A 16,370-nucleotide genomic window follows, 5' to 3' on the forward strand; every position below is an offset into this window, starting at 1 on the left:
AAAAAAAAAAAAAAAAAAAATATATATATATATATATGTATATATATATACATATATATATATATACATACATATACATACATATATATAACAATAATAAAAATATAAAACAAAAAAGAGAAAAATAATAAAGATAAAATGAGAAACAATTTTTACAATAAGACATGATATAAATGTCAAATGAACTAAAATATTAGTGCAGACACACTAAGACCCTCAGACACCAGCAGACAAGCTTTTGTCACTCCTGGGTACTATAATGCTCATGTTGGTCTTGGTGGTAAAAGCTCTAAAAAAAAAGTAGCCACTGATATTTGTGGGTCATTATCCCTGTGGAGAGGCTACCAGGGAAACAAGATTAGCCATCCTGGGGAGGTGCCAGGCCACTGTGACTCTGTGCTGGTATGCCTCGTCTCTGCCCCCAACACACTGGCATCATCTGTACTCTTTCATCCAAGATGCTGCTGTAGCTGCTGCCTGCACACCAGCTAGCCCAGTGCTTCTCAACCTTCCTAATGCTGTGACCCTTTAATACAGTTCCTCATGTTGGGGTCCTGTTGCTGCTTCATAAGTATGATTTTGCTATTGTTAGAAATTGTAATGTAAATATCTGAGCCCCCAAAAGGGTGATAACCTACAGGTTAAGAACCACTGAGCTAGGCATATACTGCCACTTATGCAACTTCTCCAGCTACCTTTGATGGCATCTCCAAGACCTACAGCTACTTGACCTTTGACCTCTGGAAAGAGACTATGTTCACCAAGTCTCCCAATGAAGAATTCACTGACCATCTTATGAAAACCCACACAAAAGTCTCCATTTACAGGACCCAGGCTCCAGCAGTAGCTTCCACATAGGACTTTTTTTTTTTTTAAAGATTTATTTATTATTATATGTAAATACACTGTTGCTGTCTTCAGATACACCAGAAGAGGGTGTGAGCTCTCATTACAGATGGTTGTGAGCCACCATGTGGTTGTTGGGATTTGAACTCAGGACCTTCGGAAGAGCAGTCGGTGCTCTTAACCACTGAGCCATCTCACCAGCCCCACACATAGGACTTTTATACCAGAAAAATAAAATGAACTAAATCTGCTAACAAATAATGATTGAGTTATAGTCTAACATTGTAGACAGAGTTCCAGATCTGAAATTCATTGCTATAAATTTCTGCATCTAAAAGAAAATATGACCTCCATGGATTCTGAAAAGACTTGACAAAATTTAACACTTTTGACAGGCAATAAATAAATAAATAAATTTACTAAAATAGGAATTAATGTGTATTATAAGCATAAGTTTATACATAGGTCTCAAGCCAGAATCTTTACCTTAGTATTGGAAAAACAAGGCGAGGGTACCAACAACCCGGCTGTTACCCACCAATGTAGGCAGACACACTAAGACACCCAAAACTCGGAAGAGAGATACACTCACTCATAGAAGTTTTGATAATGTGCTCGGGAAAACAAATAGAATCAACATTAAAACCAATGCCCGAGGATTCAGAAAAACAGATTAAGTAATGAACATAAAAAAAAAATGTAAAAACTCAATAGCCTAGATTTCTTCTTCTTCTGGGAGAAGCTGTTACAAACATCAGATTAACCCCCAAAATCAACACTGGAGAACGCCAGACAGAGCACACATCGGCTCACGAACACCTCTGACTTTGGCAGTCAGAGGGCAGAGGTCACCACCAGAGCTACACAGTGAGACTTGTCTTAGGAAGAAAGCGAAGAACAAAACATGCCAAGCATTCAGAAACTGAAACTCCAAGCCAGAACCTCGGAGAAATACAAAGTACATTTGAAAAAAGGCCTCTGTGAGAAATATACGAAGAGGGGCTGGAGAGATGGTTCAGGGGTTAAAAGCACTTGCTGCTCTTGCAGGGCCTGGGTTCAGGAGCCAGCACCCCCATGGCAGCCTATGACCACCTGTAACGCCAGCCCTATCTGTTCTGATTCCTCCAGTAGCAGACACACACATGATGCAAAAGTATACGTACAAGAAAAACACACGCATACATAAAAATTAAAATAACATATATATACATATGTATAAATAAGACACATATACATATAGAGAAAGTTAATGATTATTAAACAAATCAATTAAAAGTAGTCAAAAGACCCAAATAAAAACCTCACGAAAGGTGTACAAATGTCAAGTATACATAATAAAAAATACTCAAAATCGTATTTCATTAGGAAGTTGCAAGTTTAAACAAACTCTACTATGCATTTCATTAGAACAACTAAAGTCCAAACCACTGGTACCAAAGTCAGTCACAGATGCACAGCAATAAGCACTTCACCCATCGCTATGGAAGGAAGCAGCCCGGCCACGGTGAAAACAGACTGCAGTGTCCTATGAATCTAAACAGTCTTACCCACACACAACTTCACAGCCATGCTTATGTATGCACTCACAGAAGTAAGTACCTCCATGTAAACTCCAAACACGCCTGTCTGTTCAGAATTATCAAAACTGGAACTAACCTGAAGATCCTCCAACAGGTGGATGGAGAAAGTTCCAGCCAGTGGACTTTTAATGTAGTAAGAAATGAACCACCAAGCCACAAAATTCTACAATGATAAAGTTTGTTTTCTTTTTTTCTTTCTTTTTTTTTTTTAAGCCAACTTGAAAATCTGTGTGCTTTGATAAAAGGTCTGTGGCTACCAGCATGCCTAGGCCAAGTGTAAACAAAGTCCCAGCAGGGTCCCTGGGCTCAGTGTCTGGCTACTCTAAAGAGAAATGAGGGAGGAGGCTGGGAAAACAGACTCACTTGGGCACAGGGCAAGTGGAACAAGAATGGCCAAGACCAAGTTTCCTCAGAGGAAACTCACAGAAACTGGTGGCTAAGCAGCTAGAAGTCAGTGCTCTGCACTGCTCACAAAATGTGTGAGTGAGTGCATGTGATTGGCCTATGTCAGAGCTCAGTGCTTCCCTGGCTCTCTGCAGGCCCTGCCTCTCTCCCTGGAATGCCTCTTGGTGTGTGTGCTCTCCATTCTAACATCATGCTTCTGAGGACTACATCTGTCACCTACTACATGGCAGATTCACTGGGCTCTTACTGCATGCCCCTTCCTGGTTGCACACACAAGGGAAGAAAGAGCAAGTCAGACAAAGGTGTGGTAGGGTGGGGGAGGTAAGGCGCCAGGAGTGCGTGATGACAGTCCCTCTCTGCCTTCCTACTCTAGCACCAGTCCTGACCACCGCTTGTCAATCAACCAAAGATGAACGTTGTGGCCTTTCCGGCTACTATGGCCACCTTCCGCTGTGTTCTTAGCACTCTGACATGGAGCCTGACATAAGATAGCAACATGAAAGCATTTTTAGGAAGAGAGACAAAGGTATTTAGCATTGTTCTGCCTCTGGAGCAATGGAAAGCCAAGATACTAAAGGACTGGTACTGATAGCAAAGAACTTTCTCTCCTACTGGGAGAAATTCCGAGAGGCAAGCTGGATCCCCAACCACTAACACTGAGCGGCAAGGACTGAGGTAGCTGGGCCTGCCACTGGTTCAGGGAGATACTCACTAGGAACTACAGTGGTCTCCCCAGGAGGGCCTGTCAGTGTCACTGGGACATGCACAGTGGTGCTGGGGTCTGAGGGCTGACTGCCCATCCGGGTGACATTACGCTGGTTGTCTGCATCCTCTGGTTGCTCGTCCACTTTCTGGAGACAGGTGCTGGGCAGCATGTGCAGAGGGCCCACCCCTGTAACTGCAATGGCCTCCAGGTCACAGTGAGGTTCCCTGAAACCAGAATGCTCATTAGTCTGATGCAGTATGTGAAACCTAGTTTCTTGGGACTATCCCTTTACATAAGGCAAGTAAATCCTGGGCTACAAGCTTTCCTGGTGTTTTGAATGGTTTCTGTCTCCCTGCACACTTACACTGCCTATATGGCTAAAAGGAAGGTATGGAGCTGACCCATCTGCTTTTAACAGAGTCAGGCACTGTTGGTATTAGAGTCTATATGTGGATCAACTGAAGCAATCCAAAGCAAACCATTTCCCTTGGACACCCTGCCAAGATTCCCGCAGGAAAGGCCCAGCACAGACTTCTAGACACAGAGACTGTGCGAAGCTAGACCCTTCCCTAACAATGGCCTCCAGCTGTAACCTATAATTTCCAGGCCTCTTAAAGACTGAGAGCCAAAATCGGGCCAGCACCTTCTGTTTTGTTTTGGTAAACTGAGTTAGCACCCTTATTTGGTTCTCCTTTCCCAGCATCCTCCCTTTCAGTACAATACTTTTCTTCTCCCGGGTTCACTGGTCTTCCTGGGTCAATGTGTTCATAATACCTCCAGTCTCCCCAAGTCCCTCCCTGAGTGTCACCGAGCACACAAGGAAGTTTACCAAGGGAAGAATTGGGAGTGTGTGTGTATAGAGAGGGTGGGAGTGGTGACAACAGGAGCAGCCTGGCAGTCACCTGTACCTCTTTCCCTATTTGCATAAGGGCTCCTAACACCGCCACGGCCCCTCCACACACCCCATTTCCCACTGGGACCTCTTACATACTTGGGCTGGTGATTTCGGGTTTCCTTATCCCCTTCCACCATGTTGTTCTCCTTCTCTGCAGCCTCCTTCTCTGGAGGCTCAAGTGTTGGTGGCACCTTATGCCTTGCACGGTGCCTGCGTGTGGGCTCCTCGCTGTTCTCTGCCTCACGTGGACCCGTGCGCGGGCCTCGGTGTCTTGCTCGTCGCTCGCCTTTGGGTACAAGCACCTGTGCAGTGCCATCCTTACTTGAGTCCTGTGTGTGCCGGTGGGCACGGTGGCGCCGAGGCTCCCGTTCAGTGGCCTCCTCCGGGGAGCCGCGCCGGTGGTGCCGCCTACTGCGCTCACAGCGCGCTTGCGCTTGCACTTGCGTGTCAGCCCCTGGAGCCTCCTTGCTGTGACTTCGACGAGGGCGCGCACGTTCCTCCCGGGCCCCGGTCTCGGTGCTTTCGGCCTTTGGGCAGTCTGTCCTGTCCTGTTCGCCTCCAGCAGGGGCTGTGGCTGATATCTTGTCTCTATCACGATGCCGGTGGTGCCGGCGTGGTAGGTCCGCGCTTTCGGTGGCCTCCGTGCCCTCAGGCTTTGACTTGTTCCCAACGGGTCCCCGCAAGCCATCCCGACCAGGCTCCACCACTAGGGGTCGGTCCATGTGTGTCTTCATATCTGGCCTCACGTGGCGCGTGCTGGCATAACGCAGACGCTCCTCAGGGTCCATCTCGCTGTACAGTGCCTCACAGCTGGCACGCAGGTTCTGGAGCCTTAGCTGACTGGCCCGCTGCTCCCATACTGAGCGTGCCTTGGCCGAGTTCTGCTGCCTGCTGCGGGGAGACTGTCATGAGTGTCACCGACACTTATCTCTGCCTCACAGGGAAGCCGCAGATGAACACAAGCGATGGAAGGATATGGGGACAGGGAAGGAGAGGTGACTAGAGCCTTAAAGACCCCAACAGTGTTGCACATTAGGGGAAGAATACCCAGAGGTAGCGGATAGTTCCGCTTCTCCTGTCAGTGTCCTGGCCAGCTGACAGCATTAACAGGCTGATGATGGGAACTAGCTGTCACTCAAGCAGGACGACAATGGCCCAGAGTCTGAAGGGTGCAAGGCTGTGGGGATGCCAGGTACCAGCATGAGTGGGTAAACAGAATTTCAAGGTAGATGGGCAGCTAGCCAGCAGGAAGGAAAGGCCATCTTGCAAATGGAGAAGGACCCAAGGAGGCACCCCTGCAGCCTCCCTTGGGAGCTGGCCCAGGAGGGGCCACACAAACAGAATTTCCCTAGAGACACTTACCAATGGCACCTCCCAAAGGAGCATGCCCTGTCGTGGGCAAACAGAACCTCTGCTGCATTTTGAAGCATTCAGGCAGCCCTTAGTAAAGAGCCACTATTTGGCTCAACCAACTACCAGGAGCCCAAGTCAGGTCTAGAATGCCCTCTTCTCACTTGGCTCTGTGGGGACCCTTTACTCCAGAGAAAAGAGCCAGACATACTCTTGAAATACTCCAGAGAGCCAGCCTAGCTCAGTCTTCACTGAACAATGAAGGGCCTCATCTTCATTTAAACATCACCGGCCCAGACATCTGTTCCCACATCCAAAACAGGGGGCCTTTTTATTCTAGGTTCTTTACTGAATAAAACCACCCAAAAGAGGTGGCCTCGGCCCCACCTCTGCCAAAAGTAGAAACTCATCTGAGACTAGAGCCTCATCCTCAAGTCTCTGGAGGCTTCTGGATGATCTTGGCAGAGTCTGTGGTACCACTGACGACAGCCATGGCACCAATCTCTGGGTTCATACCCACCTCACACATCCTTTACAACCAACCACCTCAAGGACAAGTGCTTCTCCTGTGCCCACCTCACAAGGGTGGCTACTGAGCCTAGAAAGAGGACAAGACCTATTTGGAGATCATAGCTAGTCACTGATGGAATTAGGCTCATATGCATACAGGGCAGAAGGGAAGAAGTGCCTGAGGAACGCACAAGCTCTCAGTCAGACTCCATCTACCTTACAATGCAGGTGCAAACTACGCCTGAGGGGACAACCCAGTCACTGGAATAGGTCTATTGGAAGAAGGAGAGCAAATCTTATCCCACCAGGTGCTGGTAAGGAGCCAGCACCTGGAGTCTGAAAGCTAAAGAACAGAATCTAGGCCTCCTCCCCTAGGCTTTCAGATGAGGCTTAGAGGGCAGCCAGAAGCATCTGTTAGCTCAAGACCTCAGCTGCTATTTGTCCTCACTGAGACATCAAAAACAGCTATCTTTACTCCAAGAAGGCCCTGTAATGCCCACAGGGCTTCCCTGCCCCTGGTAGAGCTCATCTTTGTATAGCACCGAAAGGTAAGAAATGGAAGAGGGCCTGATGACCTGGGACAGTTGATGTCCACTCACTACCTTGGGTCTCTCAATCAGTCTGATACACCAAGATGGGCCTGGACTCTGAGTCCTCTGGTCAGCAGAGAGGTGGCTGGCAAGATGGACAGTGAAGCTAATGGGCTTGTGCAAAGGTCTGAAGGCCTGAAGCTCCAGCTCTGTGGTACAGGCAGGAGTGGGCTCACTCAGCCCTAGCCTTGCCCCAAGTGTGACTCTCTCTCCAGTACTATCTCAAGTACAGAAAGGAGCCAGGCTGTCCATGGGAATGGAGAGCATTACTAGGACTCAAAATATAAAACCGAATACCAAATCGCTGGGCCAGGGCCACCCACTCACCTCCTCAGGCTGACACAGTCCCCAGCACACTGCTCTGGGATCTACTATCAGCAGACTGGCTTTAGTGACCCACAAACCCATACAGACCAGTGGACTCCTTCCAGGTCTGCAGTGCCTTTTCCCCATCTCTGCCCATTGTAGCTAGCACAGACAACTAGCTCTATTCCTCTTTACCAACTTTACAAGCAATTCAAGGTCATCTCTTGAAAGGCAAACTGCTCACTGAAGATATTGCTATATGGCTGGCAACACTACTCAGGCAGCATCTACATTTAACAGTGCTCTCTAAAGAGCCAATGGAGAAGAGCGACTCTCACGATGTCCTGATGCTATGCAGTCATATCTGGAAGGCGAGAGGCTCTCAGCTGAGGCTCTGTGGTCCACTCAAGGCTCAGAAAGGAATTTTAGACTGTGAGGTCTCTAGGCAGAGCTAGCCTGTCACTTGCTGCTACAGGAAGGATGAGATACCCCCAGTATGTACCACAGATGCCTCACTTCTGTCATATGGACCACTGAGGACCCAACAAGCTTTCTTGCCCTGTCAGACATCAGGGTCCAATATCCAGCAGCATCTCACTCTTGTGAGAAGATGAGATGGCCCCGTGCTACTGTCAAAAAGGCACACAAAGCAGGCAAAAGGCATGGGGGGCCCAACTACAAACATTCCTTCTCCGGCATGAGGATCCACGGGCAGAAGACAGTAGCAGCAGCTTCCCTAGGAGCTTGGATGGGGACCATCACTTAAAGGTGCTCGCCCTATCCTTGAAGGAAGACCCAGGCACACATCCTCCAGAAAGAGCTACTCAGGCCAAGTGGCCAGGCTAGTGTCATCCCTAAGAAGGCTAACTTGTTTGCTACCCACCTCATTTTCCTTCCCTGAAAGCACCCAGTCCCATTTCTGCTTCTAGACCTGCAGCTCCCATCCTGCATTTTTTTGTATTTCTCTGGCCTACTACAAGCTCTACAGAAGCTCTGTTCATGCTAAAACAAAGGCTGCCTCAGAATAACTGACACATTCCCCCAATTTAAGGAGGGATTGGAGGAGCTGAGGAATGATCCCAAGAGCCTTCCCTACCACCCCTGTGCATAGGGCTTTGTGAGAACTACAGAAGATCTTGATCCACAGAGTTCTACCCTATCCAAGAAATAAATATATACAAGACACTGGAGTGACTGCACACAGACAAACAGCAAACAAAAGGACAGAGACCAGAAGGGAGAGGAGGACCAAGCTCAGAAAAGATCTGAGCCTATGCATAGGACTTGGGGACAACAGGGAACATGCCCACCATTCCCACAGAAGGCTGGGCTGGAGCTGCCCATAAAGCAAATGACTTCAGGGTAAAGCAGTTAGGAGTGGAGGGAAGGTGTGTGCACATAGTTATCATGGAGTCACAGATGGAGAATCATAGCAGAGCCACTCACGGTGAGTTTACGCTGGAGACAGATGAGCTGCGAGATACAGTACCTCGAGTTTGCTTTACAAAACTGCACATGCAAAAAACAAAACACAAACAGGAGTGAGAAAACCAGAGAGAATGTTCTGAGACATGAGTGACACGTGGCACCACATCAGTGCAGGTGCGGGCCACAGTGCACATCTGGCAGAAGGCTAGAGATGCATCTGCCAGACAGGCACTGGCCAAGACCAGCGCTAGAGAGAAGCTGAGAACCAATTCCATATGTGCAGAAAAGTGAGGCTAAAGGCAGCAAAACCTACATGGCTGGAAGACAAGACATAGTTCTCTCATATCATCCATCACCACAGCTTGGTCCACACTACCCTAAGGAGGAGTGATCTGGGAAGAGTTAATTGTCACCTTTATAGCAGTTCCAACAGTCTCCTACACCCAAAGTCCTGGGCAGACTGACCTGAAGCTGCTGGCCTTGGATGAGCACATGACAAACACAGGAGAAAGAATACCTTCCTCTGGGGCTACCCAGGTCCTGCCATACCCCACCTTCCTTCCTTGTAAGGACTTGATCTCTGCCCTCAGACCCTCAGTTCCCAGACTTAAGTCCCATCACTTCCAAGTCACAATGACCCCCTCCAGGATAGAATCAGGCTATGTCACCAAGCCACCTTCCATGTGGTCATTGCAGCCATTTCCAAGTGATGTATAGAAGTTTTTCCAAAAACAATAGAGAAAACAACAGTCTCTTTACGGTCCTTTCCTTCCACACTGGCTTCACAGGGATGGTCGAGTAGGTCCCCAGTGCCCCTTTCTAAAAGCCAACTGAAAACCATTCATCTTCACACAGTGCCAGTGTGAGCAGATGTGTCAGCATATCACAGTGGTGCAGAGAGAGCGGCTGCAAGTGTGAGATTGTGAGTGCAAACCTAGGACTTGTGAGTGTGAGATTGTGAGTGTGTGAGGTTGTGCATGTATGTAAGGACATGTGAGGTTGTGAATGGGAAACTATGTAAGACTTGAGTGAGATTCTGTGCGTGTGTGCTAAGAAACTAGGTAAGAATGTGATACCACAGCAGAGAGAAGCAGGAAGATACCCCACGCTTAATGTCCTACTCCTCCAGGAACATGAGGAGCTTCCATGGGGACGCACAGGACTGCACTCCATCCCAGGATTCCGGAGTCACCTGTCATGCTACCCAGAATGCAGAAGGCCTCAATCACCATGCATGCTGAAGGTCCTTCAGCACCCACACAATACCCCAAGAGAGTTCTCCCTGTGCTGAATCAAGGCACAGCTGTGAGGGAAACTGCCAAGTTAAGAGGTTTTTGACAGCCTCATTCTCTCCAGTCTGGCAGCAAACCACAAGAGAGAACTCATACAGCTCCTGAGTCCTCAGAGGTCTTAACATGAGTGGCAAGAACCAGCAGCAGCAGCAGCAGCTCTCTCTCACTTGGCACTATGCTCATGGGAAAGGGCTCACCTGATGTGGCCAACTCCTCAGAATCTCTACTCAAATCAGAGTGACTAATTTAATACTATTGTGCTCTCCCATTCTTGGGGACACAGAACATCTGCAACAGTGTCTCCAAGCAGGGCCGTGAGGGAAGGAAGGCCTGAGCAGTTCCTTCTGGGCGATGGAAGGACCCTACACTCTTTTCCCTAGGCATCAATCAGAAAGGCAGGCCTTTGGGAAGGGATGCCCCAGAGGCAGCAGGAGCTGCTCACAGCTAGAAACTGCAGAGAAGGCAAGTGTTAAAAAGAGCAATACTTCATGCCACATGTTCACATGAAGCTGGGAGCCAATCACACCAAATGCTTACCTGCCATCCTCTTTGCAACAGAAATCAGCCTGCCAGGTCTTCTCAACTCACGATCAAATCATTGAATTAAACTGCCCAACTAATCAACAACTGAACTGGCCAGACAGTGAAACTATAGGATATGTAGGCAGAGCTCCACAAGCCTCCTAAACAACAGATGCCATACCCTAAGCCCGCCTGGCTCCCGGCATTGGTCCCTATGGGCTACAGCCATTCTGGCTGACAATACCCGGGCCAAATGCTCTCTGCTCAACTTAGAAACAAGTCCTCTGAATACTGTTTGGTGACCTCTGGGAAGGAACAGAACCATTTTTGACACACACACACAATACACACACACACACACATACACACACACACTCGATCACTACATCAACATCCACAACCAACCAATTCCAACACATAATTCAGCAGTACAGGCATAACTCACCACAAGATGCTGAGTCAAAGCCACATGCACAGCCTATGAAAAGAGTGTGGCAGAGAGAGTGTGCAGCCTCAATGCCAGCAGGGTATACTTCTCCAAGATTTGCCTATGGCCAGGCCATTTGCCCAAGTTTCCTGACTCCTCCTAAACACTAATTTTCCTCAAAGTCTCTAACCCTCTATAAACTTCACTATACCCAAGACCAGGGTGAATGACAGGGAGACTGGATCTTCCCACAGACTACACTTGCCCTTTCTCATCACAGATGCCTCCTTGCCAAGCACCTGCAGAGACATTTTTGGAAGTAGCTGGGCTGCCACTAGAACTTTTTGTCTGTCTCACAAAATACATTTCTGGAAAATTATATATAAATTGTACATGCTAACTCCTTCCTTTCCTGACACCCGCCAGGGCTTTGCAAAGATAGACCCACTAGGGCCACCTAGACACCATCCAGTGACTCCAAAGCCCAGCTCAGAAGCCCAGGTAACCCCAGTAAACATGAAGGCCACACACTTACACTCTGCCCACATTCAGGCTGGGATAGCCATAAAGTATGCTCCACTGAGTCCTTTGCTCAGGTTCTTTTCAACATAATTCAAGGGAATGGCTGTGGGTTCAGCAGCCCTGGCCAGGGCAGGGGTTCTGAGGACTCGGGCTCTGCTGCTGCCCAAACCACCCGTATTCCATTCCCAGGAGTCTTACGCAGCGATGGAGATGTTGGCAGCAGACATAGGGCTGACTTCAGCTACTTCTTTGGCCTTCTGAAGAGCAAGTTTCTGATTGGCTGCTTCTTCCATCTCCTCTTCATCCTGTTTGAACAACAAAACTGACAGTCTTCTCAAGTCAAAAACTGACTGGCCACTCTGAGGTTCTAGGTTCTCCTTCCTAATGCCTCTATGCCTCTTCTGCACTCCAGACCGTAGAGCAGACATCTAGGCCCTGGGTGGACAGAGTGCCTTGTGACCCAGGGTGAGTTCTCTTAGTGTCCTTCAAGGCTTCCCTTCCTGAGTCTATGGCTAGAAGTATCAGTATCCGGGATTCCTGCATCAGTGTTGTCTAGCTCATGCCATCTTCAGCATGTTCACGAGCTGATGGCCCTGTGTCTGCGCTGGAAGCCACACCCCATCCTGACCATCCCCAGGCCAGTACAAAGCCACTACCAAAATATCTTCTTTTGTACCACAGGCTCACCACAGCAAATCTGTCCCTTTCCCATCCCCCTGTCCTTCTGGGAGCTCTTGAAGCACCTGAGCAAAGGTGACCCACCCCACAACGCTGGGAGTAAGGTTGCCGAGCTCTTCCCTGTCCCCATCAGGACCACTTGCCACCTTTGAGCTTCTCTCCCAGAACCAATCAGATCCCATAAAGCTACACACAACTATTTGCCACTGCCATAGGACCTGCAGTTACCTGTCCAGGAAGAGAAACGGACAGCTGACAGAGCCTCTGGCCTTGACCCCACGTTACCAAACAAGTCAGCAAGCTTTGTTCCAGGACTCTGAATCAGTACCGCTGCTGAGCCTAAGACCAAAGTAGGGAGACCCCTATGCTGTCCATCTGAACAAGTGGACCCCCATGATTTCTTAAAACCCTCAAGCATAGGCCTCCCAAGGCTAATTCTCCTGAAAGCTAACACTCCTCAAAATGCACCTGAGTCTTGAGAAGCATAATAACGACATAAATAAATGAATAAATAAATGAATCTAAGCTGCTAGTCGCTGCCCAGAACATGTCAATGCAGAGGAGACCCTCAGGCCTCAGGCCCAGGAAAGAGATGGCTAGTTCCTCACACAGCACTCCCAGGTGTGACTCTTCAGTGGTATTAAATTGGTTCTGGGTAAGCCCCTTGGGAAAGAACCATCCTAATCACTCCAAGGTGTGTGTTAAATGGCCTGAATAGTCTATAAATAAATCAGTTTGAATTTATTTCCACTTCACAGAAAAATAACCAGTGAAAGTGTTAAAGTATCACCATTTCACTCTTAAACGTGCCCTATAGGCTCACCTATCAAATTCTTGGTCTCTGTTCAGGAAATGGGGTCCATTCGGAAGGCACAGATCACTAAGGGATGTCACTATATCATGGTCTGGCCACTTCCTAGCCACCATTAAGAGAACAGCTCTGATTTGCCACATTTTTCTGCCATGATGCTTGACTTTGCCACAAGTCTAGGTGCAATAGTCAACTAACAATGGACTGTAATCTCTGAAATCATGAGGCAAAGTAAAATTTTCTACCTATTTATCCTTTTTCTCTAGTTTTGTTTGTTTGTTTGGTCACAGCAATGAAGTCCTAGGCAATGTCATTTGGCCAGACAGATAGGCTTTCATTGGTCCCATTTCCCAAGGCAGGAGGATTCTTGTTTAGGATTCACCATAGAAAGTTCTGTGTACAGGCAGGCCCCTGGAGACCCTGCCTCCTCAGTTTATACTCGCCCACGGGAGAACATGGAGAGACATCAGAACTCGAGTGTCCCTCTGCACAGGAACTAATATTGCTAGTGTGCCAAATTTGCATGGTCCTAGGATCACTGCCACCAAGGAGAGCTCTGGAGATACATAGGCTCCTCCAGCCCATGCAGCCCAGCCAGGAATCTGACCATAGCCAGATGGCAAGACTCAACACTGGCTAGACTGATGACAATAATAAGCCAGCTAGTGGCACTCCCGAGTCCTCAGGAGCCAGAGATCAGAGCAAAAGAGGAGCCCAGGACCTCAGGCACAGCTACATACAGGAAGAGAAAACACTAAGCAGAAGCCAAAGGAGGCTCATGGCTACTACACTGCATGAGCTCTGCTCTCTTCAAAACACCTAATCCAGTGTTCCTCAGTCCCAAGGTGAGGAAAACACTGGCCTGCTAAGATCAGACTTGGGATATGTGCACAGGTGCCAACTTGAGCATCAGAGAACACAGAGCACCTCTCACAGAGAGATGGTACACGCACGCACATAAGACATCTGTAATGCACTTGGTAACAGCTTCTGTGGTGGAGCCAGAACTTGAATCAAAAGAGGCTGACAGCAGGTAGGTGGACACAGAACTGAGGGCTGCTAGAGAGGGGGTTCTGTCTTCTACAGGGAAACCAGAGAGAGATACATGTATAATCACATTCCCCACTGGGCTTGAATATAAGAAATGAATATTGAATGGTCCCTGCTGAGTACTGCCTAGAGAAGGAGCTGTCCTGCTGTGACACAGATGTGCACAGACAGAATCACCGCTGCCACGCTGGGCATCCGAGGGTGGCACTATAGACGTCCTCTCACTGCCCTTTCAGGCATTCCTAGGGCTCACTCATGCATCTAGTCTGGGAACACTTCTCACCCTCATCATACACATGCATTGGGGGCCTGCACTCCTGTGACATGGGTAGTCCTGTCCAGCCTGTACCTCCTGTGCTCCCACACTCTAGCCTGCCATTCATTCTTCCTTCCAAAGCCACATCTTCTCTGGGAGCCTGTCCACACATGTACCCACCTTTATGACAATATCCCTCCTTGCTTCTGTGGCAATCCTCTGTACCCAGAACCTAGGTAATTTTCTCTTTGTTCATGACTTTTGAGAAGATCCCCTTGGAGAAAAGTCACATGGACTCTGACCCAGAAGCTGACCTCCCTTGTGATTTTATAACTTCATCCAGAGTAAAATGTATCGAGCCCCAAACTTTGTAGCACCTTCTTGGCTGCAGGTGGTGTTTTACATACCTTTGTCAACTCCTGGGCATTGGCAAGGTTGTCCACAGCAATGGCCAGGAAAACATTCAGCAGGGTGTCTGGTTGGCTCCAGCTAAGGAAGGGAGCCCTCTGCCCCACAAACTGTCTCATATCATCCCACCACGGTAGCTCATGAAAGACAGAAACTTCCATCTACCAAGTGTCCAGCCTCTACCCCGTGAAACCATCAGCCCATCCTGGGCCCTGGTGTACCCACATGCACAAGGCCTCCTCCCTCATAGCCTTGGTTCTCACCAGGTGAATTGCCCCTCTACAGTTTCACATGGCTCAGCCTTCTCTAATAGACACAGACAGACAGACAGACAGACAGACAGCAGGCAGGCAGGCAGACAGACAGACAGACAGCAGGCAGGCAGACAGACAGACAGACAGAGACAGAAAGACAGAAACAGAGGGAGAGCTCTTTTTTCACTCAGGATCACTGGGGATGATGCTGTAGAACCAAAGATTATAGGCCAGGCTTAATCAATTTGCCTTTGCCTCCGTCAGAGTCTGCTTCCTTTATCCCCAACTCTTCTCTGCTCTAGTCTGCATGTGAAGCCTTGAAACAAATACACCCTGCCTTTATAGGCTCCAGGGATGCCCCGCACCTACTGGAGCTGTGAAAAGATCCAATCCAACATACTAATCCAACTATGAGCAGCATTTCCAGGCCTCAGCTCCTATGCTAGCGTCATAAACCTACCTGCCTCACCAAGCTCCCTTCTTTTTACTTTGTTTCATTGTGAATTCTTGGGCACTCCCTTGAGTCATACTAGAAATGGGAGGGTGAGTGCCCAACACTGTGCCCCACCCTGAACAGACCCTGAAACCCTATGAAGTCCTACCAGCACCCTTTAGGAACAAGGAAACCAGTTACACAGTGCGTATGGTGGTTTGAATGAGAATGGCCCCCACAGACTCATAGATTTGAATACTTGGTCACTGGGGAGTGGCTCTATTTGAACAGATTAGAAGGTGTGGCCTTGTTAGAGAAAATGTGTACTGAGGGGTAGGCTTAGAGGTTTCAGAAGCCTTAGCCAGGTCCACAGTCTCTCTCTTCCTGCTGCCTTCAGACCAGATGTTAGCACTCTCAGCTACTTCTCCAACACCATGTCTGCCTGAGTGCTACCATGCTCCATGCCATGATGATGTTTGCTAAGTCTCTGAAATGGTAAGCCAGTCCCAATTAAATGCTTTCTTTCATAGAGCTGCCATGGTCATGGTGTCTCTTCACAGCAACAGAACAGTGACTAAGATGGGTGAGAGAACTAAAGCAGGTTCTGTGTAAGATAAGCATCTCTCCAGGACTGAGTTATCCTGCCATCCCATAAGCCTCTTCCCACAGGGGAGAGAACTACTCTTGGTTATGACAAACATTGCTATTGCTCACCTCCCATGTAGGTTTACACTTCTAAGTTATCTCAAAATTGGAGATAACCTTGGTACTTGTTGGCACCCTGGACAGTGAAATCCCTGGCATCAATCCTGATTCCTTAATCCTGACAACCCAAAATGTTGCAGATCCTACTTGATGTCTCCTAGGGGGAGGCTGACCACAGGGCCCAGTGCTCATGGGACTTGGGCCTCTTTCACCCTAGGCCTGGGAACCCACTCTTGCCAGGCAGTGCCACTCTCCTATTGCCCTGGCTGGTACCAGGCAAGCAACAACTGGGCAGCCATAACCACCTTCTGCTACAACTAGGCCTTCTGGCAGGGGCCCATGATCCAGAGCATTGTTATAGAATGGGATAGGACATCACAGCCTTGCTGAGACCAA

The 16,370-nt window shown here is 48.5% G+C and overlaps 1 protein-coding gene across 18 annotated transcripts in view; it reads right to left on the reverse strand.

Annotated features, from left to right (window-relative positions):
- The window catches only part of Cacna1b (calcium voltage-gated channel subunit alpha1 B), a 168,944-nt gene that overhangs the window by 72,702 nt on the left and 79,872 nt on the right, over positions 1-16,370 (reverse strand). For 9 of the 18 annotated variants that reach the window (XR_004118471.1, XM_031369265.1, XM_031369249.1 and 6 more), the window contains exons 17-21: positions 14,582-14,649; positions 11,578-11,684; positions 8,635-8,697; positions 4,529-5,323; positions 3,544-3,761 (exon numbers count right to left, since the gene is read on the reverse strand). Coding sequence is in view for 17 of the 18 variants with exons in the window: in XM_031369265.1 (XP_031225125.1) it covers positions 3,544-3,761; positions 4,529-5,323; positions 8,635-8,697; positions 11,578-11,684; positions 14,582-14,649 (1,251 nt within the window). In the remaining variant the exon portion in view is untranslated. The remainder of the gene's footprint in view (positions 1-3,543; positions 3,762-4,528; positions 5,324-8,634; positions 8,698-11,577; positions 11,685-14,581; positions 14,650-16,370) is intronic. The other 9 variants (XM_031369259.1, XM_031369258.1, XM_031369257.1 and 6 more) reach the window with 4 other exon arrangements.

This window comes from Mastomys coucha, unplaced genomic scaffold (assembly GCF_008632895.1).
Source record: "Mastomys coucha isolate ucsf_1 unplaced genomic scaffold, UCSF_Mcou_1 pScaffold15, whole genome shotgun sequence".
In the NCBI taxonomy this organism is placed as follows: Eukaryota; Metazoa; Chordata; class Mammalia; order Rodentia; family Muridae; genus Mastomys; species Mastomys coucha.